General features: G+C 40.5%; 1 protein-coding gene across 4 annotated transcripts in view; it reads right to left on the bottom strand.

Moving 5' to 3' along the window:
- NSMF (NMDA receptor synaptonuclear signaling and neuronal migration factor) overlaps positions 1-26,884 on the bottom strand; it is a 55,718-nt gene that overhangs the window by 8,607 nt on the left and 20,227 nt on the right. For 3 of the 4 annotated variants that reach the window (XM_056540344.1, XM_056540346.1, XM_056540345.1), the window contains 7 exons: positions 21,489-21,974; positions 18,599-18,674; positions 7,208-7,260; positions 5,778-5,867; positions 4,361-4,485; positions 3,912-3,995; positions 3,455-3,488 (listed from right to left, as the gene is read on the bottom strand). In XM_056540344.1, the coding sequence (XP_056396319.1) occupies positions 3,455-3,488; positions 3,912-3,995; positions 4,361-4,485; positions 5,778-5,867; positions 7,208-7,260; positions 18,599-18,674; positions 21,489-21,974 (948 nt within the window). Of the gene's footprint in view, positions 1-3,454; positions 3,489-3,911; positions 3,996-4,360; positions 4,486-5,777; positions 5,868-7,207; positions 7,261-15,512; positions 15,582-17,856; positions 17,863-18,598; positions 18,675-21,488; positions 21,975-26,884 lie in introns of all 4 variants that reach the window. The other variant, XM_056540347.1, reaches the window with a different exon arrangement.

Here is a 26,884-nt window from a genome sequence, read left to right as displayed (position 1 = left end):
TGAAAAAAAAATTAATAAATAAAATAAATAAATTACATAAATAAATAAATGACTAAATGAAGAAATTAAAGTTGTAAACATAAATTGCAAAAGATACATTGTATAAGGAGATCTGCTCAGAGATACATTGTATAAGGAGATCTGCTCAGGGATACATTGTATAAGGAGATCTGCTCAGAGATACATTGTATAAGGAGATCTGATCACAGATACATTGTATAAGGAGATCTGCTCAGAGATACATTGTATAAGGAGATCTGCTCAGGGATACATTGTATATGGAGATCTGCTCAGAGATACATTGTATAAGGAGATCTACTCAGATATACATTTTATAAGGAGATCTACTCAGATATACATTGTATAAGGAGATCTGCTCAGATATACATTGTATAAGGAGATCTGCTCAGAGATACATTGTATAAGGAGATCTACTCAGATATACATTGTATAAGGAGATCTGCTCAGATACATTGTATAAGGAGATCTGCTCAGAGATACATTGTATAAGGAGATCTGCTCAGGGATACATTGTATATAGAGATCTGCTCAGGGATACATTGTATATGGAGATCTACTCAGGGATACATTGTTTATGGAGATCTGCTCAGGGATACATTGTATAAGGAGATCTGCTCAGAGTTACATTGTATATGGAGATCTACTCAGAGATACATTGTATAAGGAGATCTGCTCAGAGATACATTGTATAAGGAGATCTACTCAGGGATACATTGTATATGGAGATCTGCTCAGAGATACATTGTATAAGGAGATCTACTTAGATATACATTGTATAAGGAGATCTACTCAGAGATACATTGTATAAGGAGATCTACTCAGATATACATTGTATAAGGAGATCTGCTCAGATACATTGTATAAGGAGATCTGCTCAGAGATACATTGTATACAGAGATCTGCTCAGAGATACATTGTATAAGGAGATCTGCTCAGGGATACATTGTATATGGAGATCTGCTCAGGGATACATTGTATATGGAGATCTGCTCAGGGATACATTGTATATGGAGATCTACTCAGATATACATTGTATAAGGAGATCTACTCAGAGATACATTGTATATGGAGATCTACTCAGGGATACATTGTATAAGGAGATCTGCTCAGAGATACATTGTATAAGGAGATCTACTCAGAGATACATTGTATAAGGAGATCTGCTCAGGGATACATTGTATATGGAGATCTGCTCAGAGATACATTGTATAAGGAGATCTACTCAGATATACATTGTATAAGGAGATCTGCTCAGATACATTGTATAAGGAGATCTGCTCAGAGATACATTGTATAAGGAGATCTACTCAGATATACATTGTATAAGGAGATCTGCTCAGATACATTGTATAAGGAGATCTGCTCAGAGATACATTGTATACAGAGATCTGCTCAGAGATACATTGTATAAGGAGATCTGCTCAGAGATACATTGTATAAGGAGATCTACTCAGAGATACATTGTATAAGGAGATCTACTCAGAGATACATTGTATAAGGAGATCTACTCAGGGATACATTGTATAAGGAGATCTGCTCAGAGATACATTGTATAAGGAGATCTGCTCAGATATACATTGTATAAGGAGATCTGCTCAGGGATACATTGTATAAGGAGATCTGCTCAGGGATACATTGTATAAGGAGATCTGCTCATACTGTAGATACATTGTATACAGAGATCTGCTCAGTTACATTGTATACAGAGATCTGCTCAGTTACATTGTATACAGAGATCTGCTCATACTGTAGATACATTGTATACAGAGATCTGCTCAGTTACATTGTATACAGAGATCTGCTCATACTGTAGATACATTGTATACAGAGATCTCCTCATACTGTAGTTACATTGTATACAGAGATCTGCTCAGTTACATTGTATACAGAGATCTGCTCAGTTACATTGTATACAGAGATCTGCTCAGTTACATTGTATACAGAGATCTCCTCATACTGTAGATACATTGTATACAGAGATCTGCTCATACTGTAGATACATTGTATACAGAGATCTGCTCATACTGTAGATACATTGTATACAGAGATCTCCTCATACTGTAGATACATTGTATACAGAGATCTGCTCATACTGTAGATACATTGTATACAGAGATCTGCTCATACTGTAGATACATTGTATACAGAGATCTGCTCATACTGTAGATACATTGTATACAGAGATCTGCTCATACTGTAGATACATTGTATACAGAGATCTCCTCATACTGTAGATACATTGTATACAGAGATCTCCTCATACTGTAGATACATTGTATACAGAGATCTGCTCATACTGTAGATACATTGTATACAGAGATCTCCTCATACTGTAGATACATTGTATACAGAGATCTCCTCATATTGTAGATACATTGTATACAGAGATCTGCTCAGTTACATTGTATACAGAGATCTGCTCATACTGTAGATACATTGTATACAGAGATCTCCTCATACTGTAGATACATTGTATACAGAGATCTCCTCATACTGTAGATACATTGTATACAGAGATCTGCTCATACTGTAGATACATTGTATACAGAGATCTCCTCATACTGTAGATACATTGTATACAGAGATCTGCTCATACTGTAGATACATTGTATACAGAGATCTGCTCATACTGTAGATACATTGTATACAGAGATCTCCTCATACTGTAGATACATTGTATACAGAGATCTCCTCATACTGTAGATACATTGTATACAGAGATCTGCTCATACTGTAGATACATTGTATACAGAGATCTCCTCATACTGTAGATACATTGTATACAGAGATCTCCTCATACTGTAGATACATTGTATACAGAGATCTCCTCATACTGTAGATACATTGTATACAGAGATCTCCTCATACTGTAGATACATTGTATCTGTCTGTTCTCTGACATAATCGGCTGCCATCCTCTCTGTCATGTCTCAGAGCAGGAAATAGGCGGCTGCTTTTCTAATAACTCGGAGTAAATTAAATGTCACATTTACTTATCATCCAATTACAGCTGAATGACATTATATCAACAATCTGCGGGTAGGAGACCAGATATTACCAGCCTCGCAGATAGACGCCGTGCAGCGCTCTTTAACCTGTGGCTCTCCAGCTGCTGTACTGTAAAACCACAACTCTCACCATGGCCAGACTTCCTTTAGTTGTCTTGGCCTGATGGGAGTTGTAGTTTTGAAACAGCTGGAGGGCCACAGATTGGATAGCACTGGTTTAATGTATAATACAGGGAATCTAAGAGAAAAATGTTTTAGAAAATCCACCAGATATTCTAGTTATTGTTATATTAGGTATTGAAAAAATAATGTATGTATATATATATATATATATATATATATATATATATATATATTATCAACTGCATAAAGCTACATACAAAGTGTTAATTTTTATCCAATTAAAAGGAACACCAAAAACCTACCTAAGATGTCATCAAATGTAGCATGTTCATGATCCTAGGGACAAAAGAAAGTAAGGACAGGATTAGGTTTACAGAACGCACTATGCATGGATGTCCCTCTACTTGGTCTATTACAACTCCCATCAGGGCCACAGGTTGGGGCAGTGTTTTCCAATCCGTAAAGCTCCAGCTGTTGCAAAACTACAAGTCCGGGCATGCTGGGAGTTGTAGTTTTGCAACAGCTGGAGGCACCCTGGTTGGAAAACACTGCCTTGGGGAATATAATCAAGCAATGGTTCCCCTGCTATTAGTTAGCTACAAGTCTCAGCATATAGACATGATAGGGCTTTAGCCTTCTGTGTACTACACCTCCTATCTGTAGAGTAGCATACTCCACAGTATAGTGTGGGCATAATGTATGTTGTTTTATGTAGGATACACAGCATTACAATACATTAACAGCGTGACAGGCTCTTACATAAAGAATAGGGATGATTGAGGGATCATCTCTCCGGATTATGGTTGGGATGTATTCTGCTTTAGGAACTTTGGAAGATATTAGCTGCAAATGGGAAAAACACCAAATCAATAAACTAGATATATATCACAAATCCAACAGCAAAAACCACAAACACATAGCTAAAATACACACAAACCATGTCCTAGCACAGTGTTTCCCAACCAGCGTGTCTCCAGCTGTTGCAGAACTACAACTCCCTTCCAAATGGTGTCCACTTGTCTTGGTGCTGCAATGCCAACTGCGGGGTGCAGGTCTCTTTAGAGGCGATCTAGCCATACTGGGAGTTGTCGTTTTGCAACTGGTTTGGAAACACTGTCCTAGAGTCTTATGTGCGAAGATATATATATAGATGCACTAAAAATCTGAATTACAGCCGCAGATTAAGTATATACAGATCCAATTCTTACCATGATCTTGGGTGGAATAAAATCTTCTCCTTCGCAGGACAGGGCTTCCATTTCTCTTTCCACCTCCCAGTTCAGGTCCTCACATTCTTCATCCAGAGCGGTGCAGGAAGTCTGCAAATCATGGCCTGAGGGGGGTAGGAAGCGACTTCATTAAAGGGGTATTCCAGGAAAAAACATTATATATATATATATATATATATATATATATATATATATATATATATATCAACTGGCTCCAGAAAGTTAAACAGATTTGTAAATTACTTCTATTAAAAAATCTTAATCCTTTCAGTACTTATGAGCTTCTGAAGTTAAGGTTGTTCTTTTCTGTCTAAGCGCTCTCTGATGACACCTGTCTCGGCAAACGCCCAGTTTAGAAGAGGTTTGCTATGGGGATTTGCTTCTAAACTGGGCGTTTCCCGAGACAGGTGTCATCAGAGAGCACTTAGACAGAAAAGAACAACCTTAACTTCAGAAGCTCATAAGTACTGAAAGGATTAAGATTTTTTAATAGAAGCAATTTACAAATCTGTTTAACTTTCTGGAGCCAGTTGAGATATATATATATATATATAATATATAAAAGATTTTTCCTGGATAACCCCTTTTAAGATTTGAAAAAAATGAGATACATTCTTTCAGAAACAGCACCACACCAGGTTGTGTGTGGTATTGCAGCTCAGTTTGACTTGAAGAAGGAGCAGAGTTGTAATAACATACATAACCTGTGGACAGACACGCCTGCCACGCCCACTTCCACAGACTTGCATTGAGGGGGCATGGCATGACAATATGAGGGGCGTGGCCGTGACAACGATGACACCTAGCATTCTAAACGAACACCAGGTGCTGCACAGAGATCGCAGGGGTGTCAGCTGCGGGACTCCCTTGATCAGACATCTTATCCCCTTTCCTTTGGTTAGGGGATAAGATGTCTAGGGGCAGAGAACCCCTTTAAAGGGGTTCTCCGGTGCTTACACATCTCTTCCCCCTATTCCCCTCCCATAGGCTTGCATTGAGTGACGTCGCATGCCGCCGGCCTGGTGGTCTCCTGTAATCAGACCCGGAGCGAATACGCTCCAGGGACTGATTACAAACGGGGTGCCGCGTGCAAGATCACAGGGGTCCCCAGCGGTGGGACTCTCGCGATCAGGCATCTTATCCCTTATCCTTTGGATAGGGAAAAAGATGTGTAAGCACCGGAGAACCTCTTTAAGCTACGCCCCCTCCAAGTGCAAAGATAAAAAAAAATGACGAAGTGAAGGAAAACTGCAAAAAAGTATAACAAAACCAATAATAAAATAATAATAAAAATGTGCATAAAAGAATACAGCCATATTTTAGCCAATATTTGTGGCCACTAGTGAGAAATAATGGTTGAAATAGCAAAATCCGACCGTTAATGGGTGATACTCACTTTCTCTGGAGTCATGAATGGAGTCGGCTTTCACTGGGGTGGGGTCGCTCCAGGACCGGCTGAAGCTTCTTTCTCTACGATCGGCATAAGCTAAAAAAAGAAAACACCAAACACAGCAAAGGCTGTTATTACTAATGGACCAAAATGAGACAGAATTATCCGTTTAGCTCCTTATTGATTGTTCCCAACATCTAATGAATCCCAAAGCAAAATAACACAAAATGGCCTATTAAGGACCATTGGATTCTGAGCTGGCCATTTCATGATGCTTAATCATTGGCACCATAGGCAATTAGCTTCTAGCAGAGGTGTCTGGCAGCAGCTCACCCACCCCCTCTCTTTACCCCCCTATCTCTTTATGACCTGCGCATGGGGTGCAGGAGAAGGTCCTACACCACTAACAGAGCGGAGGATGTAGGGGTCTCAGTGTGGGAGAGGAAGGAAGCTGAGTGGGATTTGTACAATTGTAAGAAACTACTTAATGGGGGCTTCTACCTAAAAAAAAAAAAAAGTGGGTTTCCCTACCTGCCTAACTACTGGGGGGCTTCTACCTTACGTTGGGGGTTTCTCTATTTAAAAGGGGAGGGTTCCCTATCTACCTGCTGGGGACTTCTACCAAATGGGGGAGGGAATTACCTACCTACTGGGGGCTTCAACCTAAAAGAGGTGGAATCCATACCTATCCAATGTCGGCTTCTACCTACCTCCCTACTGTGAGCTTCCACCTACCAACCTAATGGGAGCTTCTACCTTATAGGGGGGGGGGGGATTCCATACCTACCTACCTACTATGGGCTTCCGCCTACCTACTGGGGGCTTCTACTTTTATAGGGGGCATTCCCATACCTACCTATCCACCGGGGGATTCTACCTGTTAGGCAACATTCCCTAACTACTAGGGGCTTCTGCCTAATAGGGAGATTTCCTACCTACCCACTGACTGAGGCTACTACCTTTTATAGAAGGATTCCCTACCTAAATACTGGGGGCTTCGACCTAGTAAAGGGGGGGGGGGATTACCTGCCTAACTACTGGAGGCATATCTTGATTGTAAGTGTCAGTGAGGGCCATGCGTTCAGCTTTGTGGTGGTAAAATTGCAAAAGTTACCCTAAGTCAGTATTTCCCAACCAGTGTGCCTCCAGCTGTTGCAAAAGTACAACTCCCAGCATGAGTCCTAAAGGCACCCTGGTTGGGAAACACTGCACCTAAGGGTTTCACCAAGGGGGGGATAAAGTTGCAGCCTTTCTTGCAACCATGGTATTAACTTAATTCACCTCGCTAGGTTACCGCCAATGAATTCCCATAAAAAAAAGCGAAGACCTGAACTATCGGCACAAGTGGGAATTCCTAATATATGAAAATCCATAAATACACTGAAAAGACCCATCCGAGAGCAATTGTAAACTTCTCATCCAGTCCAGGTTCTTACTTTGAGCCTTCATCCTCCGGCTCCCCACCATCCGTAAGTGTTTGCGAAAATTCCTACGGGGAAAAAGAAAAGAGCAAAACGTAAGCAGGAAATCAGATGAGTCTGTAATACCGCCGGAGAGTTATGTTTATTAAGCTGCCATCTTGGCGCGTGATTAAAGACTGGAAAAAAAACCCGCCAGGACGCCTCCGAAACACAAAGATCGACCATAAAGATGTTTTTTGTTCCGAAGGGCCGCGGCGCTTTTTAGCTCCTGCATAGAGGCAGAAACATAAAGCTCATAAAATCTATAGCCGGCAGATTAGGACATTCGCCTCCCTGGTTCAATAGAAGATAAAGCAAAATATATATCTTTGTACTGGATGAGCCGGCAGATAAAAAAAGATAGAGAGTCCTCGGTCGTTCGTACCTTTTTAATGGCTGATCAAAAAATATGATACGGAACAAAAAAAATGGAGATGTTATTGTTTCAGAAACCACATGACCACCTGATATAACTCAAGGGGGGGGGGGGGCAGTTTCCATCCAAAATATATATAAATCAGCTATTAAATAGCGCCACGTACATTCCTACAGATTGGGACAAACAACCTGGTGGCGTCAAAAGACATCTGAGAAGCAGAAGGATCATCTAAACCCTGAGGACGACATCACAGGCACAAAAATATCTGTATTAAAAAGAGATTTCAGATCTCCAATGGACAGCGGAGTCTGGGAGTACAGACCTAGAACAACCTGTGAATGTGTCCCATGGGTCCAATAGTAAGCTTGGGATGGCATTTTATTGTTTTATTGCATTTATTATGGTCCAAAACACATTTTTGCCCATAGGTCTTTATTAAAAATTTGCTCCGATTTTCTTCTGCAGCTATGAAGCTTTTACATATAGTGCAGGATGCTCTGTCTCCTTCAGAGTGAAATCCATCAGAACGGCTCAATCTGTTACTCTCCTTGCTATCTCTCTCTCTCTTTCCCTTTCTTTCTCTCTCTTTCTTTCTCTCTCTCTCTCTATCTCTCTCTCTTTCTCCCTCTTTCTCACGCTTTCTCTCCCTCTCTCTACCTTTCTCTTTTTTCTTTCTTTCGGTCTCTTTCCCTCTCTGTCCAACTCTCTCTCTGCCTCCCTCTCTTTCTTTGTCTCCCTCTCTTTCTCTGTCTCTCCCTCTCTCTCTCTCTGTCCCCCCCTCTCACTCTCTTTCTCTCTCTCTCTCTCCCTCTCTCTCTCTCTCTCTCTCTCTCTGTCCCTCTCTCTCTGTCCCTCTCTCTCTATCTCTCTCTCTCTCTTTCTCTCCCTCTCTTTCTCTCCCTCTCTCCCCCTCCCCCTCCCTCTCTCCCCCTCCCCCCCCCCTCTCTCCCCCTCCCCCCCCCCCCTCTCTCTCTCTCTCTATCTCTCTTTGATATTTTGATTTGACCAAATCATAGGTCAACTTGGATCATTCATCAGCTCAGAAGATCATTCAGGAGGAGACAGAAGAGCTGGAGACTGAGTTGTCAGGCTGCTCTTCTGATGGATTTCACTCTGAACAAAACAGAGAATCCTGCGCTATACAGAACACACACAGGCTGCAGAAGAGAAATGGAACAAAATATTTACTAAAGACCATAAAATAATAGTTATTTGCACCATAATAAGTATATGCAAAAATAAACAAAAATTGTATTCAGACCTCGTGGGAGCATCCAAACTAATCACAGTCAAAGGAGAAGTTTCCCCCCCCTGTTATCCTTCTGCTTTATATCACTTTGTGACCTTCGTATATTGACTTATCCCAAGCCTGAGGCCTAGGTGGTCTTGATTTGTCATCATCCTTTTTTATAGCCATTAAAAGGTATCAACTACTGAGACCTCTCACTCACATACTACTGAGACCTCTAACTCGCATACTACTAAGACCTCTCACTCACACACTCTCCCAGATCTATTTGCTGCTAAGAGCTGCAGACACCATCGGATAGCTATTAGAGTATAAAAGCAAACTGCGCCTTTCCTGGAGCTGATGGTGGTCGCTAAACTTCTAAAATCACCTTTTTACTTTCCCAGTCAAGTGTCAAGGAGGCGTGGCCGAGCTGCCCAAATGCCACAGTTTGCCACGCCTCCACCAGCCCCTCCTTGATGGAAGTACTGGGCTCTGTATGTCACTCAAGCAAGGAGGCGGGGCAGGCTGTGGTACTTGAGAACATCAGCTCCGCCTCCTAGACACTTGGCTGAAGAAAAAAAAAGGTGCAGCTTGCTTTTATACCCTAATAGGTATCCAGTGGTGTCTGCAGCTCTTACAGTAAAGACAGATTCCCTTTAAAGGAAAACTCCCGGCCCTGAACTGGGTGGAACATATCATTGAGATTTATGGTGAAATAATATTTTATTATTTTCTAATTTCAGATTCATAAACAGTGAAAATGAGCTAAACATGTTTAAATACAAAATAGGATTTTATATATATATATATATATATATATATATATATATATATATATATATATAATCAATAAAGAATATGTAAGATTACACAGGAAATCACATTGAAAGTAAAAATAAACATTTTTAAATAGTCGCCAACTAGACTCCTAATACATTTTGGTCTGGCGGTGTCCAGTCCGGCACATGTCTGGTCCATATACCAGCTGTATAATCCAGTGTTTCCCAGCCAGTGTGCCTCCAGCTGTTGCAAAACTACAATTCCCAGCATGCCCGGACAGCCGTTGGCTGTCCGGGCATGCTGGGAGTTGTAGTTTTGCAACAGCTGGAAGCATACTGGTTGAAAATCAATGGTATAATGCAGCCATGTATATTTAGATAAAAAGTACAGAAGGGCAAAATGTATCATCTGGCCTCTCAGTTATTAAAGGGTAAATACTGAGCACCAGAGGTTCCCATTGCGATGGCTAGAATGTATTCTCCCTTATTAGTCCGAGCAGTTTTCAATGGCTACCCTAGTAAAGGGGTTATCTAGGAATAGAACAAACAGAACTGGCTTCTTCCAAAAAACAGCACCACACCTGTCCTCAGGATGTGTGTGGTATTACAACTGTGCTCCATTCACTTCAATGGAACTAAGCTGCAGTACCACATACAACCTGAGGACAGGCGTGGCGCTGTTTTTGGAAGAAAGTAGTTCTGGATGACCCCTTTAATTTCCAGCTCTGCACTGTCCAGCCATTTGGTGGCGACAGTAGTAGACATTGACTTAAGCACCTAAAATAGAATGGATTTATTCTATATCTTTTTATTGTTGTTGTTGATGATGTTGATGATAATTAAAAAAATAATAATAATATTAATAAATATAATAATAATAAAATATTTTTTTAATATAATAAAAATAATAAGAGATTGAAGAAAAAGATAAATATAAAAAAATTATAATAAATAAAATATATAAATACTTATTATTATCATCATCATCATTAGGTTTATTATTTTTTTATTATTTATCTTTTTCTTCAAATTTTTATTCATTATTGTAATAATTATTATTATTGAGGATGATAATAATTATATCCATCATCACTATCATCATCATCAATAAAAAAATAATAAAATAATAATAATGTATTATTATTTTGTTATCATTACAATCATAATAATGAAAGACAAAATGCTAAAAAATAATAACATAAAATGTATATTATAATAACCATTATGTTATTTATTTATTATTTATTATTATTATTTATCATTTTCTTCTTTTTTTATTCATTATTGTAATAATTATTATTATTGAGGATGATAATAATTATATCCATCATCATTATCATCATCAATAAAAAATAAAATAATAATAATAATAATGTATTATTATTTTGTTATTATTATAATCATAATAATGAAAGACAACATGCTAAAAAAATAATAACATAAAATGTATATTATAATAACCATTATGTTATTTATTTATTATTAATTATTATTATTTATCATTTTCTTCTTTTTTTATTCATTATTGTAATAATTATTATTATTGAGGATGATAATAATTATATCCATTATCATTATCATCATCAATAAAAAATTAAATAATAATAATAATAATGTATTATTATTATTTTGTTATTATAATCATAATAATGAAAGACAACATACTAAAAAAATAACAACATTTATGTTATAACAATTATGTTATTTATTATTAATTATTATTCATAATTTTCTTCTTTTTTTCTTGTTATTATTATCATCAACATCATCATCATCATCATCATTCTTCTTATTATTATTAATATTATTATTATTTATTTTTTATTTATTTTATTTCAGGAGCTAAACCTAATACACTGCAACTAAAGTGCCATCATGGAGTGACGCCCACTGTCATCCATGTCTCCAACATATCAAATTCAGCATGTTAGTTCTGCTCTGCAAGTATCATGTTATTTCTCTCTATTGCGGAGCAGCGACATGACGCCTTGTCACCCAGGAATGGCGCATTAAGCAGCTGCCATCTTGTCGTCTCTGTGATTAGGGCTTCGCTCCTCTGTGGGTGTCATAAATGAATTTACATTATTACATTATCCCGGGAGATTTTTCCACTTGATCACTCCCTTTGAAAAACACTGAGAAGGGATGACAAGAAGATGAACCCATTCTCTTATTGGTATTAAAGGGAAAATGCTATTTTAATCTGAATTTCAAACCTATTTTAGTAGATATAATGTAACACTTGCAAAACTACAACTCCCATCATGCCCCGAGAGCCGAAGGCTGGGAGTTGTAGTTTTACACCAGCTGGCGAGCCACAGGTTGGAAAACAATGATTTAGTTCCATATTCACCAATTAGTGACTATTAGTAACTAGAACCGTTCTATAACGTATAGAATAAAGAGCATTTATGCCATGATTTATATGGTACGTTATAATTAGTACTATATAATGGATGGCAGCACTAGGATATTATAATTAGTACTATATAATGGCCTCCTCCAGCAGATGGCAGCACTAGGATATTATAATCAGTACTATATAATGACCTCCTGCACAGATGGCAGCACTAGGATATTATAATCAGTACTATATAATGGCCTCCTCCAGCAGATGGCAGCACTGTGATATTATAATCAGTACTATATAATGGCCTCCTCCAGCAGATGGCAGCACTAGGATATTATAATCAGTACTATATAATGACCTCCTGCACAGATGGCAGCACTAGGATATTATAATTAGTACTATATAATGGCCTCCTCCAGCAGATGGCAGCACTGTGATATTATAATCAGTACTATATAATGGCCTCCTCCAGCAGATGGCAGCACTAGGATATTATAATTAGTACTATATAATGGCCTCCTCCAGCAGATGGCAGCACTAGGATATTATAATCAGTACTATATAATGGCCTCCTCCAGCAGATGGCAGCACTAGGATATTATAATCAGTACTATATAATGACCTCCTGCACAGATGGCAGCACTAGGATATTATAATCAGTACTATATAATGGCCTCCTCCAGCAGATGGCAGCACTGGGATATTATAATCAGTACTATATAATGACCTCCTGCACAGATGGCAGCACTAGGATATTATAATCAGTACTATATAATGGCCTCCTCCAGCAGATGGCAGCACTGGGATATTATAATTAGTACTATATAATGGATGGCAGCACTAGGATATTATAATTAGTACTATATAATGGATGGCAGCACTAGGATATTATAATCTGTACTATATAATGGATGGCAGCACTGGGATATTATAATCAGTACTATATAATGGCCTCCCCCAGCAGATGGCAGCACTAGGATATTATAATCAGCACTATATAATGGCCTCCTCCAGCAGATGGCAGCACTGGGATATTATAATTAGTTATATATAATGGCCTCCTCCAGCAGATGGCAGCACTGGGATATTATAATTAGTTCTATATAATGGCCTCCTCCAGCAGATGGCAGCACTGGGATATTATAATTAGTTCTATATAATGGCCTCCTCCAGCAGATGGCAGCACTAGGATATTATAATCAGTACTATATAATGGCCTCCTCCAGCAGATGGCAGCACTAGGATATTATAATCAGTGCTATATAATGGCCTCCTCCAGCAGAGGGCAGCACTGGTATAGTGCATCTCTTCAAAGAGCATCTCTCCCTTCATTTGGTACGACCTAAAAAAAAATTCTGCTCAGTCTTTCTGAGAAAAACTGCTATGAACGTGTTCATTCTTTGTGCGGACACGGAAAATGGAAAAATCTGGCACGGAAATTCCGCTGTGTGCACAAAACAGCAGAATCTCATTGAAATCAAGGGGAACTCTGCTGCAGTGGAATCTCTGTGTCGGAATCCAATGCATAATCCAGCACGGAAATTCCGACGTGTGAACATGGCCTAATGCGTAAAGGGGTACTCCGCCCCAAGACATTTTATCCCCTATCCAAAGGATTAAGGGGGCGGGGCGGGGCGTCACGATCCTCCGGTCCCTGCATCGCCAGTCATCAGGCACGGTGCGAAGTTCGCGCCGTGCACCAGATGACAAAGGTGCTACCAGAGGGTGTGTGTGGGGGGGGGGGGGGGGCTGTTGGGGGCACTGTGGGGTTGTTTGTTTGTTTGTTTGTGTTGGGGGGGGGGTCAACTCTTAAAGGGGAACTTCAGAGGAGAAAATTTTTTTCAATCAACTGGTAGTTGTATAGTTCTTTCCAGTTTGACTACATGGTTCTCTGCTGCCACCTCTGTCCATGTCGGGAACTGTCCAGAGCAGAAGCAAACCTCTCCTTCTCCTGCTTCCTGTGGAGCATACAGCAGCTGATAAGTACTGGAAGGATTAAGATTTTTAAATAGAAGTAATTTACAAATCTGTTTAACTTTCTGGCGCCATTTGATTTGAAATGTTTTTTTCCTCCGGAGTACCCCTTTTAGTAGGTGGTAGTGCATATACTCAGCAGCCACTCCATCCACTGTCTATATGAGTGCTGCACTTGGCTATCTTCTGCAATGCCAAAATACATCTCTTATTCACGAGGGTATGCCGAGGGACTTTATTTGTCATAGATTTTGCATGTGGATTAGCTTTACACAATGGGGTCAGTCAGCATCCCGGCTACCCAATGAGAAATCTTCCCGAAATCCACATCACTATGTCCCAAATATCACTTTTATGATGAATATCTGTCTGTTCCATCAGGTGATCATGCCACAGTCTATAGCAGTGGCCTTCAACCTGCGGACCTCCAGATGTTGCAAAACTACAACTCCCAGCATGCCCGGACAGCCAACGGCTGTCCGGGCATGCTGGGAGTTGTAGTTTTGCAACATCTGGAGGTCCGCAGGTTGAAGGCCACTGGTCTATAGTCTGAATAAATCTATATTTATAATTGTAAAGCGCTGTGGAATATGTTGGTGCTATATAAGCAAGTCTTGTTCTCAGTAATGCAGTAATGGTCGTACTTAAAGGGGTACTCTGGTGGAGAAAAAAATTCAAAAAGATTGGTGATCTAAAGTTATACAGATTTGTAAATTACTTCTATATAAAAAATTTTATCCTTCCAGTACTTATCAGCTGCTGTATGCTCCACAGGAAGTTGTGTAGTTCTTTCCAGTCTGACCACAGTGCTCTCTGCTGCCACCTCTGTCCAGGTCAGTAATTGTCCAGAACAGTTCCTGACACAGACAGAGGTGGCAGCAGAGAACACAGTGTCTGACAGAAGAGACTACATGACTTCCTTCTGGACATGCAGCAGCTGACAAGTACTGAAATTTTCTACCACCAGTTGATCTAAAAAAAAAAAAAATCCTCCAGAGTACCCCTTTAAAGGGGTTATCCAGGAAAAAAACTTTTTTATATATATATATATATATATATATATATATATATATATATCAACTGGCTCCAGAAAGTTAAACAGATTTGTAAATTACTTCTATTAAAAAATCTTAATCCTTTCAGTACTTATGAGCTTCTGAAGTTAAGGTTGTTCTTTTCTATCTAAGTGCTCTCTGAGGACACCTGTCTCGGGAACCGCCCAGTTTAGAAGAGGTTTGTTATGGGGATCTGCTTCTAAACTGGGCGTTTCCCGAGACACGTGTCATCAGAGAGGACTTAGACAGAAAAGAACAACCTTAACTTCAGAAGCTCATAAGTACTGAAAGGATTAAGATTTTTTAATAGAAGTAATTTACAAATCTGTTTAACTTTCTTGAGCCAGTTGATATATAAAAAAAAGTTTTTTCCTGGATAACCCCTTTAAGCAACACTTTGGTATCTCGGATGAATATTCTTTTCCCTCCAATTGTGTCAAAGCATTAACCAGGGACAGAAGACTATACAGAGAGCTGTAAGGTTTAGGCATGCACACCAGGAGCTCACCCTACCTCTGTATAAGAGCTGCAGAGTCATTTTCTCGCTTCCGTCTTTTCCTCTCGGCATAGCCCCGGAAGGCCCTGAGAAACCGGTTCATGTCAGTAACTAAACCCATTAAAAGACTGACAATCCAAAACAGTAGCACACCATGTCCAGGTAGGTGACAAACCACGGGAACAGACAGGACAGAGGCAAAAGCAATGCTTCTGACCACACACAGGCGGAGAGATGAAGACAACATAGACCTGGGGTCACAGCCAGACCAAAATCCAAGAGGACAAACAACCCAATCATTGATAGAAATGATAAGAATACACAAGAGATGCTCAATATCCCTCTATAGTGACAATGTACATTGTGCATTAATGCCCCACTGTGTGTAACTGTGCTTTGTGTATTAGAAAAACCATTAAAATTACAGTATATACCCCAGACACCATGCTCCATATGTCTCCTATGTAAGACTATAACTACTATAATACTGCTCCTATATACAAGAATATAACTACTATAATACTGCTCCTATATACAAGAATATAACCTACTATAATACTGCCTCCTATATACAAGAATATAACTACTATAATACTGCTCCTATATACAAGAATATAACTACTATAATACTGCTCCTATATACAAGAATATAACTACTATAATACTGCTCCTATATACAAGAATATAACTACTATAATACTGCTCCTATATACAAGAATATAACTATAATACTGCTCCTACATACAAGAATATAACTACTATAATACTGCTCCTATATACAAGAATATAACTACAATAATACTGCTCCTATATATAAGAATATAACCTACTATAATACTGCCTCCTATATACAAGAATATAACTACTATAATACTGCTCCTATATACAAGAATATAACTACTATAATACTGCTCCTATATACAAGAATATAACTACTATAATACTGCTCCTATATACAAGAATATAACTACTATAATACTGCTCCTATATACAAGAATATAACTATAATACTGCTCCTACATACAAGAATATAACTACTATAATACTGCTCCTATATACAAGAATATAACTACAATAATACTGCTCCTATATATAAGAATATAACTACTATAATACTGCTCCTATATACAAGAATATAACTATAATACTGCTCCTATATACAAGAATATAACTACTATAATACTGCTCATATATACAAGAATATAACTACTATAATACTGCTCCTATATACAAGAATATAACTACAATAATACTGCTCCTATATACAAGAATATAACTACTATAATACTGCACCTATATACAAGAATATAACTACTATAATACTGCTCCTATATACAAGAATATAACTACTATAATACTGCCCCTATATACAAGAATATAACTACTATAATACTGCTCCCTATATACAAGAATATAACTACTATAATACTGCTCCTATATACAAGAATATAACTACTATAATACTGCTCCTATATACAAGAATATAACTACTATAATACTGCTCCTATATACAAGAATATAACTACTATAATACTGCCTCCTATATACAAGAATATATCTACTATAATACTGCTCCTATATACAAGAATATAACTACTATAATACCGCTCCTATATACAAGAATATAACTACTATAATACTGCCCCCTATATACAAGAATATAACTACTATAATACTGCTCCTATATACAAGAATATAACTACTATAATACTGCCTCCTATATACAAGAATATATCTACTATAATACTGCCTCCTATATACAAGAATATAACTACTATAATACTGCCCCTATATACAAGAATATAACTACTATAATACGGCCTCCTATATACAAGAATATAACTACTATAATACTGCTCCTATATACAAGAATATAACTACTATAATACTGCCCCTATATACAAGAATATAACTACTATAATACTGCCTCCTATATACAGGAATATAACTACTATAATACTGCTCCTATATACAAGAATATAACTACTATATTACTGCCTCCTATATACAGGAATATAACTACTATAATACTGCTCCTATATACAAGAATATAACTACTATAATACTGCCCCCTATATACAAGAATATAACTACTATAATACTGCTCCTATATACAGTACAAGAATATAACTACTATAATACTTTTGCAGTAGACGTCTTCATTAAACCCAAGTGAATTCTGTTGTAACTTATTATCTATCAGGAACGTCCATCCACATGAGACATGGATCACTACAAACACAGCATGCAGTTCCATGATAAACCAACGGTGCATGCACATAGCGGCTACACGGATGGATGCGCGGCTACGTCTATATGTACTCACAAGACACACATGGTGCAGTGCATTGATATACTTACGAGATACTGATCCCACCAAGGGGAGGGGGGGGGGAAGAGAGAAAGTCACATTAAGTTATGTCATTCATATCAGTCATAGAATGGTTATGGTCATGGCGCGATGTGTCGGATAACCCCATAAAATATCGGAAAATATATTGGCGTCATATATACTACTATAATGCAGTAATACATGGGGATGTATAGATTTTTATAGCCTATATATTGGTATTTCTATCCTTCACTTGCAGAAATATTAGAACTTCTTCCTCCCCGAGGATATGTTCCATTTTTCTAGCAGTTTATTGGCGTAATGAGAGAAAAGCGCCATTTGCTGACTGTTCCAAAAGATAGCGCTGTAGAACCTGGGGACTTCAATCCTTGTCAGGTACCGCTGGGGCGCGCGGGGGCTGCTGACAGGGCCACTTTATCTACAGGACCAGGTTAGTCTCATTCTGTCAGTATCCATAGATCACCACATGAATTAACTCTCTGTGTCAGCTCACTGGTCCAGACACAGGTGTATCTCAGAAAATGCCCGCAGCGCCTGACAGCGGCCGACGGCAAAACCTCACGGAGTCAAAGCGAATTTACGTGAGTCGTCCGAGGAGTGAACATGGTTCTGTGCTCACAGCCGTCAGAGACATTAGTTTACAAGTCACAATAAACTTTTGTCCCTCCCCCTCCCCCATATCTTACGGAAAAGTACGACAGATGGGGATGGTTATATAATGAACCGGAGACTTAATGGGGCGTTACTCACGCTTGCATAGTTGTGGTGGCGGTCTGAAAGGTAAAAAGATTCTCCTTGGGGAACCAGGTCCGGATAGGAACATCATCTGTCCAATGGGGGAAAGAAAAAAAAAAAAATAAGATTAGACATTAAAGGGGTTCTCCAACATAAAGGGACTTTACTAAAAACCTGTCATGGTTACTAAGGATCTGTGCTTGTGTTGGTGGTAAATGGCCGTGTCCTGTGTCCCCCATCACGCTGCGGGCTTGTTTGTGTGAACTTGCTATTTCCTGTTTCCGTGCCCTCCCTCCAACTACAATCCCCAGGATCCCTTGTTTTTAGGTGGGAGGTGGCTTATCTCCCTCCCACACATTAACCACCCCACCCATTGCAGCACAGCTAGGCTTCCTTCCATGCTGTGCTTGAAACTACAATTCCCTGCAGCCCTATGGAGAATGATCTCTTTCCCGCCCAGCGGTCGCTCCACCCATTAATGGATCACTAAATTCCATGGGGAAGTAACCCCCCCCCAGGGATAACCCTGACTAAAGACTCCCAAAAAAATAAAACGTAACTTTTATTTCATTAGTTAAAATATGAATTTGTGCTCAGTGGCCACTAGGTGGCAGTGGTGTATTAAAATTACAGCACTGTGTACATTCACGTTCCACCCATTAAAGCACAGACACGCTCCCTTTCAACACCTGACTAGTAATGCATTGTCCCAGGCCGCAATGAAACCTTGGGAAGGCCTGAGACAATACTAATTTTGCATGCTGCTAAAAATGAACACCCAGGGCAAAGTTTGGGAGACCAGCCATCAAACACAGGTACAGACACTATATTATGAACCAAACTAAGTTTACAGCCCCTGTAGCATAGTCAAATAAAATAAAATCCTGGAATCCCCCTTTAAATTTAAGGCCACCCAGTATCATTGTGTCTGTGCAGTATCATAGGTAACCCTGCCGCTATAGAGGGGTGCACAGGTAGGGAGCACAAAGGCATGAACCACCCAATCCAATATCTTTTCATTACACGGATTTAGGGGTTGTCCCTATACACACACTCCGACCCTAAAAACATATCACCTATCCACAGAACAGGGGGAAAGTGTCTGAGCGTGGGGTGTCCGATCACTGATCTCTAGAACGGTGCCCTGACTCTTCCAGCTGATCGGAGCGGTGGGTCGGCACACGCTCCTTTCATTGTCTATGGGAGTTCCTACGATACCCCAGTGATCTTCTTCTAAGGCAGTGGTCTCCAAACTATGGACCTCCAGATGCTGCAAAACTACAACTCCCAGCATGCCCGGACAGCCAAGGGCTGTCCGGGCATGCTGGGAGTTGTAGTTTTGCAACAGCTGGGGGTCTACATTTTTGAGACCACTGTTAAAGGGTATCTCCATAGACAATACATTTTTGTCGACCCACCGTCTCTTTCAGCAGGGAGATTTGTGGGTTCTGTTCTCCAACTTCTGTTCTCCAGACTCCACAGTAGATAGGGGATACAATTTTAGAGCTGGAATACCCCTTTAAAACTTTTTTATTTTTTTTTTTTTTTATCAACTGGTGCCAGAAAGTTAAACAGATTTGCAAATTGCATCTATTAAAAAATCTTAATCCTTCCAGTACTTAATAGCTGCTGAATACTACAGAGGAAATTATTTTCTTTTTGGAACACAGAGCTCTCTGTCGACATCACGAGCACAGTGCTCTCTGCTGACATCTCTGCCCATTTTAGGAACTGTCCAGAGCAGCATATGTTTTCTATGGGGATTTTCTCCTACTCTGGACAGTTCTTAAAATGGACAGAGATGTCAGCAGAGAGCACTGTGCTCGTGATGTCAGCAGAGAGCTCTGTGTTCCAAAAAGAAAATAATTTCCTCTGTAGTATTCAGCAGCTAATAAGTACTGGAAGGATTGAGATTTTTTCGTAGAAGTACTGTAATTTACAAATCTGTTTAACTTTCTGGCACCAGTTGATTTACAAAAAAAAAAAAAAAAAGTTTAAGGGGTCCTCTGTCCAGATCCTCCTACTCATTTATTGCTCTGGAGGACCTGTCCTGTCCTGTCCATTCATTTCAATGGGCACCGTGTACTACTTCCTTTCTCCTGTGGTGGCGCTGCAGGGAAATAGAACACTTATTGCTACAGATTACAGCCAATCACTCCGATCCCAGTTGTAGGACACTTTGTACGGCCTATGGGGGGAGATTTATCAAAACCCGCCCAGAGGAAAAGTTGCTGAGTTGCCCATAGCAACCAATCAGATCGCTTCTTTCATTTTTAAAGGGGTTATCCAGGAAAAAACTTATATATATATATATATATATATATATATATATATATATATATATATATATATACACACATCAACTAGCTCCAGAAAGTTAAACAGATTTGTAAATTACTTCTATTAAAAAATCTTAATCCTTTCAGTACTTATGAGCTTCTAAAGTTAAGGTTGTTCTTTTCTGTCTAAGTGCTCTCTGATGACACGTGTCTCGGGAACCATCCAGTTTAGAAGCAAATCCCCATAGCAAACCTCTTCCAAACTGGGCGGTTCCCGAGACACATGTCATCAGAGAGGACTTAGACAGAAAAGAACAACCTTAACTTCAGAAGCTCATAAGTACTGAAAGGATTAAGATTTTTTAATAGAAGTAATTTACAAATCTGTTTAACTTTCTGGAGCCAGTTGAGATATAAAAAAAAGTTTTGTTCCTGGATAACCCCTTTAACAAGGCCTCTGCAAAATGAAAGAAGCGATCTGATTGGTAGCTATGGGCAACTGGGCAACTTTTCCTTTGCACAGGTTTTGATAAATCTGCCCCTATATCTGTTAGAAGGGTCTCAATGAGTAGATCCCAAAATGAAGACATCGGGCAGAATTGTGTAGCCATAGTGCCGCCACTCACCAGATACTTTATCGACGCTGTACATCCGTTCCAGCTTTTTCTTGCGCCAGCCCGACTCGTTGGATTGGTGCTGTTCTAGATCGAACGAGTGCTGCGCCGACACAGTAAGTCTGGAACAATTCGGGCACTCTTTGGAGTTCTGTCGGCTTCCTGACCAACTTTTACAAGGCCTTGTGATGTTGTGTGCGCTGCCTGAGTTTTGCAGGGGGTGGTGATGGTGATGATGGGAGTGATGGTGATGGTGCCTGTCATCCTGCGGGGTCTTCATCACCACCAGCTCCATGCTGTCGCTCTCGTGGTCGGATAACATGGGCCTCTCTCCGGAGATGGTGTAGACACAAGGCTTTGGGCCTTCACTGGTCAACTTCTCCCCGCGCTCCTCAGAGAAACTTCTCTCCAACTTGCTGTCCGAGAGCGAAGAGAGACGACGTTTGTTCTGAGACGCCTGGAGCATTTCTGGGGAATCTTCTTGGACGAGGAGATGGTCTGTGGGAAACGGGGAGACAAGGAAGAATTCTTATAACATTTACATTTCTATCCCTCAATTGGATAACATCATTTTTCAATTAGAAGTTTTGTTCCACTATAAATGTGCCCAAAAAATTTTGCAAAAAAAAAAAAATGTGGACAAAGTTGAAGCTTTCTTGTCCCTGATCTGTAGGACGGGAATATATATGATCTGCGCTAAATACTGGATCTAATCTACCTATAGTGGTGTCTTATCTCCTGTTAGATCGAAGGATCAGGCAATGACATCTAACATTCCGATCCGTCTTTCCCCAACCGTCCGCGAGGAGGCGGGAGACCCCCATACTCAGCAGGTTAGTTCCAAATCAGTGTGTTTGGCCAATGTTCATGTGTATGGGCACCATTAAAGGGGTAGTGCGGTATTGTATTTAAATATAGAAAAAAGGTCCCGGCACTCAAATCTGGCAGTTGACAAAGGCAGAAGCCGGAACGCGTGCTGCGCTTACTTGTATGCCATTAATAAAATACTAAGAAGTTGATTCATCCACATTTGAGTGCCGGGACCTTTTTTCTATCACTAATTTAATTGTCCGCGATCACCTGTCGTATACTACAGTGCCGACCATTCATCTACCTGGACTTGTATTTAAATATGACTATCGCCCCAAGACATATAACTTATTAATATAGTGTTATGACATATTGTACTGGCCTCAGCATGTTTTTGCATGACAGGAAGTTGTATAGTCCTCTCATTGTCAGTGTGGTGTTGTCTTCAGCTACCAGACTCCTCCCTCTCTCCTGACAGGAAGTTGTATAGTCCTCTTATTATCAGTGAGGTGTCGTCTCCATCTACCCGACTCCTCCCTCTCTCCTGACAGGAAGTTGTATAGTCCTCTTATTATCAGTGAGGTGTCGTCTCCATCTACCAGACTCCTCCCTCTCTCCTGACAGGAAGTTGTATAGTCCTCTTATTATCAGTGAGGTGTCGTCTCCATCTACCAGACTCCTCCCTCTCTCCTGACAGGAAGTTGTATAGTCCTCTTATTATCAGTGAGGTGTCGTCTCCATCTACCCGACTCCTCACTCTCTCCTGACAGGAAGTTGTATAGTCCTCTCATTATTAGTGTGGTGTTGTTTTCAGCTTCCAGACTCCTCCCTCTCTCCTGACAGGAAGTTGTATGGCCCTTTTATTATCAGTGAAGTGTTGTCTTTAGCTACTCAACTCCTCCCTCTCTCCTGACAGGAAGTTGTATAGCCCTTTTATTATCAGTGAAGTGTTGTCTTTAGCTACTCAACTCCTCCCTCTCTCCTGACAGGAAGTTGTATAGCCCTTTTATTATCAGTGAAGTGTTGTCTTCAGCTACTCAACTCCTCCCTCTCTCCTGACAGGAAGTTGTATAGTCCTATTATTATCTGTGTGGTGTTGTCTCCAGCTGCCCGACTCCTCCCTCTCTCCTGACAGGAAGTTGTATAGTCCTCTTATTATCAGTGTGATGTTCTCAAGCTCCCCGACTTCATCCTCTTTTAGGGGAGAATAAGGTGTGGTTACAGCCTGCTGCCTTGTGATGAGCAATGCTACAGGCAGAGGAGCAGACAGGAAATGTATACAGCAGGTGCTGCAATTTCACTGATTGTGTGATAGTTTGCTGTGAAATGAGATGTTCTGCAGCAGATCTGGTTGGGGAACTGGCAGACGTTCTAATAGTAGGGAATAGGCTGCTGGGGAGGACTGTGATGTAGAGCTGAGGGAAACCATTACATACCTGGGAATTGTAGTACTGAGCCACCACTACAGTGTTTTCCAAACAGAGTGCCTCCAGCTGTTTCAAAACTACAACTCCCAGCATGCCCGGACAGCCAACGGCTGTCCGGGCATGCTGGGAGTTGTAGTTTTGCAACAGCTGGAGGCACACTCTTTGGAAAACACTGCACTACTTAACCAGGAAAATTTCTGTGCACTGGAACTGCGTGAAATTGCGTAAAAAACTTCAACATTTTTTAACCTTCCTATTGAAAGTAAAAAAAAAAACAGCTTGAAAATTTGCCTAAATTTGGCAAAAATAAACAAATTTAAATCACGCCTACAAAAATGACGGAATGTTAAGAGTAAAAAGCTTCTTTTTCCGTCCTATTGTCTTATCCGCCGCCTGAATTTCTTTATCCGCTGCTCTGGGGGGACACAATACCGATCCCTAGAGCGGACAGTGCTGAACAGGCAGAATCCGTGTGGCGGTATTTAAGGCTGGAGATCTGGTAATTAAAACTTATCTCCCAATAATTAAATCTGGATACGGCGCAATGTTCTGCTCGCGGCGCTCACTGCTCCGCACCGCGTCTCAAGAGGGACAGACAATCTCTAGTATATGACAAACCACGGGAGAAGCTGCTAAAAGCCGAAATGTTCGTCTGGTTTGGGATTCAGCAGCAGACGGATGGGTCTAATGCTACATGACGGAGGAAATATTAACCCCTCGCCGCAGCCGGTGCCGTCATATGGTGCACAGTGTACGTCCCAGTGTTCTAGATAAAGGTTCAGAGGCCACAAATCTAATTAGATAAGATGTGATTGAGAAGCAAGGCCGGAAAATGTTGGGGAAATTCTCTTTATTAGGAGAAGGTCTCAGGGGTGACAGAGGTGATGGGTGAAAATATATGAAAGGTTCTACAGGGGCTGAGCTAATGAGGCTTAACTATGCGGGAATGTGCAGATAATTAGAGGAAACTGATTGTTATGGCCTCAAATGTAAAAGCTATTTTTAGGACACGATGACACTTGGGGTACAGGATGATAACACTTGGGGTACAGGATGATAACACTCGGGGTACAGGATGATAACACTTGGGGTACAGGATGATAACACTTGGGGTACAGGATGATAACACTTGGGGTACAGGAGGATGACACTCGGGGTACAGGATGATAACACTCGGGGTACAGGATAATAACACTCGGGGTACAGGATGATGACACTTGGGGTACAGGATAGTGACACTCGGGGTACAGGATGATAACACTTGGGGTACAGGATAGTGACACTTGGGGTACAGGATGATAACACTCGGGGTACAGGATAATAACACTCGGGGTACAGGATGATGACACTTGGGGTACAGGATAGTGACACTTGGGGTACAGGATGATAATACTTTAGGGTACAGGATGATAACACTCGGGGTACAGGATGATAACACTCGGGGTACAGGATGATAACACTCGGGGTACAGGATAATAACACTTGGGGTACAGGACGATGACACTTGGGGTACAGGATGATGACACTTGGGGTACAGGATGATAACACTTGGGGTACAGGATGATAACACTTGGGGTACAGGATGATAACACTTGGGGTACAGGACGATGACACTCGGGGTACAGGATGATAACACTTGGGGTACAGGATGATAACACTTGGGGTACAGGATGATAACACTTGGGGTACAGGATGATAACACTTGGGGTACAGGATGATAACACTTGGGGTACAGGATGATGACACTTGGGGTACAGGATAGTGACACTTGGGGTACAGGATGATAACACTTGGGGTACAGGATAGTGACACTTGGGGTACAGGATGATAACACTTGGGGTACCGGATGATAACACTCGGGGTACAGGATGATAACACTTGGGGTACAGGATGATAACACTTGGGGTACAGGATGATAACACTTGGGGTACAGGATAATAACACTCGGGGTACAGGATGATAACACTTGGGGTACAGGATGATGACACTTGGGGTACAGGATGATGACACTTGGGGTACAGGATGATGACACTTGGGGTTCAGGATGATGACACTTGGGGTACAGGATGATAACACTCGGGGTACAGGATGATGATAACACTTGGGGTACAGGATGATGATAACACTTGGGGTACAGGATGATGATAACACTTGGGGTACAGGATGATGACACTTGGGGTACAGGATGATGACACTTGGGGTACAGGATGATGACACTTGGGGTACAGGATGATGACACTCGGGGTACAGGATGATGACACTTGGGGTACAGGATGATGACACTCGGGGTACAGGATGATGACACTCGGGGTACAGGATGATGACACTTGGGGTACAGGATGATGACACTTGGGGTACAGGATGATGACACTCGGGGTACAGGATGATGACACTCGGGGTAGAGGATGATGACACTCGGGGTACAGGATGATGACACTTGGGGTACAGGATGATGACACTTGGGGTACAGGATGATGACACTTGGGGTACAGGATGATGACACTCGGGGTACAGGATGATAACACTCGGGGTACAGGATGATAACACTTGGGGTACAGGATGATAACACTCGGGGTACAGGATGATAACACTCGGGGTACAGGATGATGATAACACTTGGGGTACAGGAGGATGATACGCAGATATGTAACAGATCAGTGTATTTAGTTTCTGAATTGATAATATTTTGCTTATAGTGATTGTCTTTTCTGACATTTCTCTGATATAAAACATGATATTTAGTTTCTCGCTGACTCCAGATGGAGATTCCTGTAACTCATCCAAGTTTAGACCCAACCAGACCCTTCCAGATGATATCCGCCCTTTGTGTTTGGCCCCTTTTCCCCCTTTCTTCAGATAAAAAGCCTTTTTCCTGGCAGGACAGATGTTTTACTAAGGTGCCACGAGTAATGTGTTTTGCGTAAACTTCCAGCAAAAGACATTAAACTACAATGACAGACGTCCAAGGTCACCGCAACAATAAACTATTAAGAAAGAATCGTGAAGAAAGATGATGAACAATGAAACGTATAAGACTTAATCTTCATATTATTTCCCAAACAGGAAGCAAAGAGAGAACTTTTCTATCACCTGAGAATACTAACATTTCCAGCCTCACAAACAAGTATATACCCCCCCCCCATGTGCAGCCATCACCTCACACAAAGTGCT

The sequence above is a fragment of the Hyla sarda genome, chromosome 9, assembly GCF_029499605.1.
Source record: "Hyla sarda isolate aHylSar1 chromosome 9, aHylSar1.hap1, whole genome shotgun sequence".
Taxonomy (NCBI): domain Eukaryota; kingdom Metazoa; phylum Chordata; class Amphibia; order Anura; family Hylidae; genus Hyla; species Hyla sarda.
Note: the sequence above shows the minus strand (reverse complement) of the source record. Positions and strands in the feature narration are given on the sequence as shown.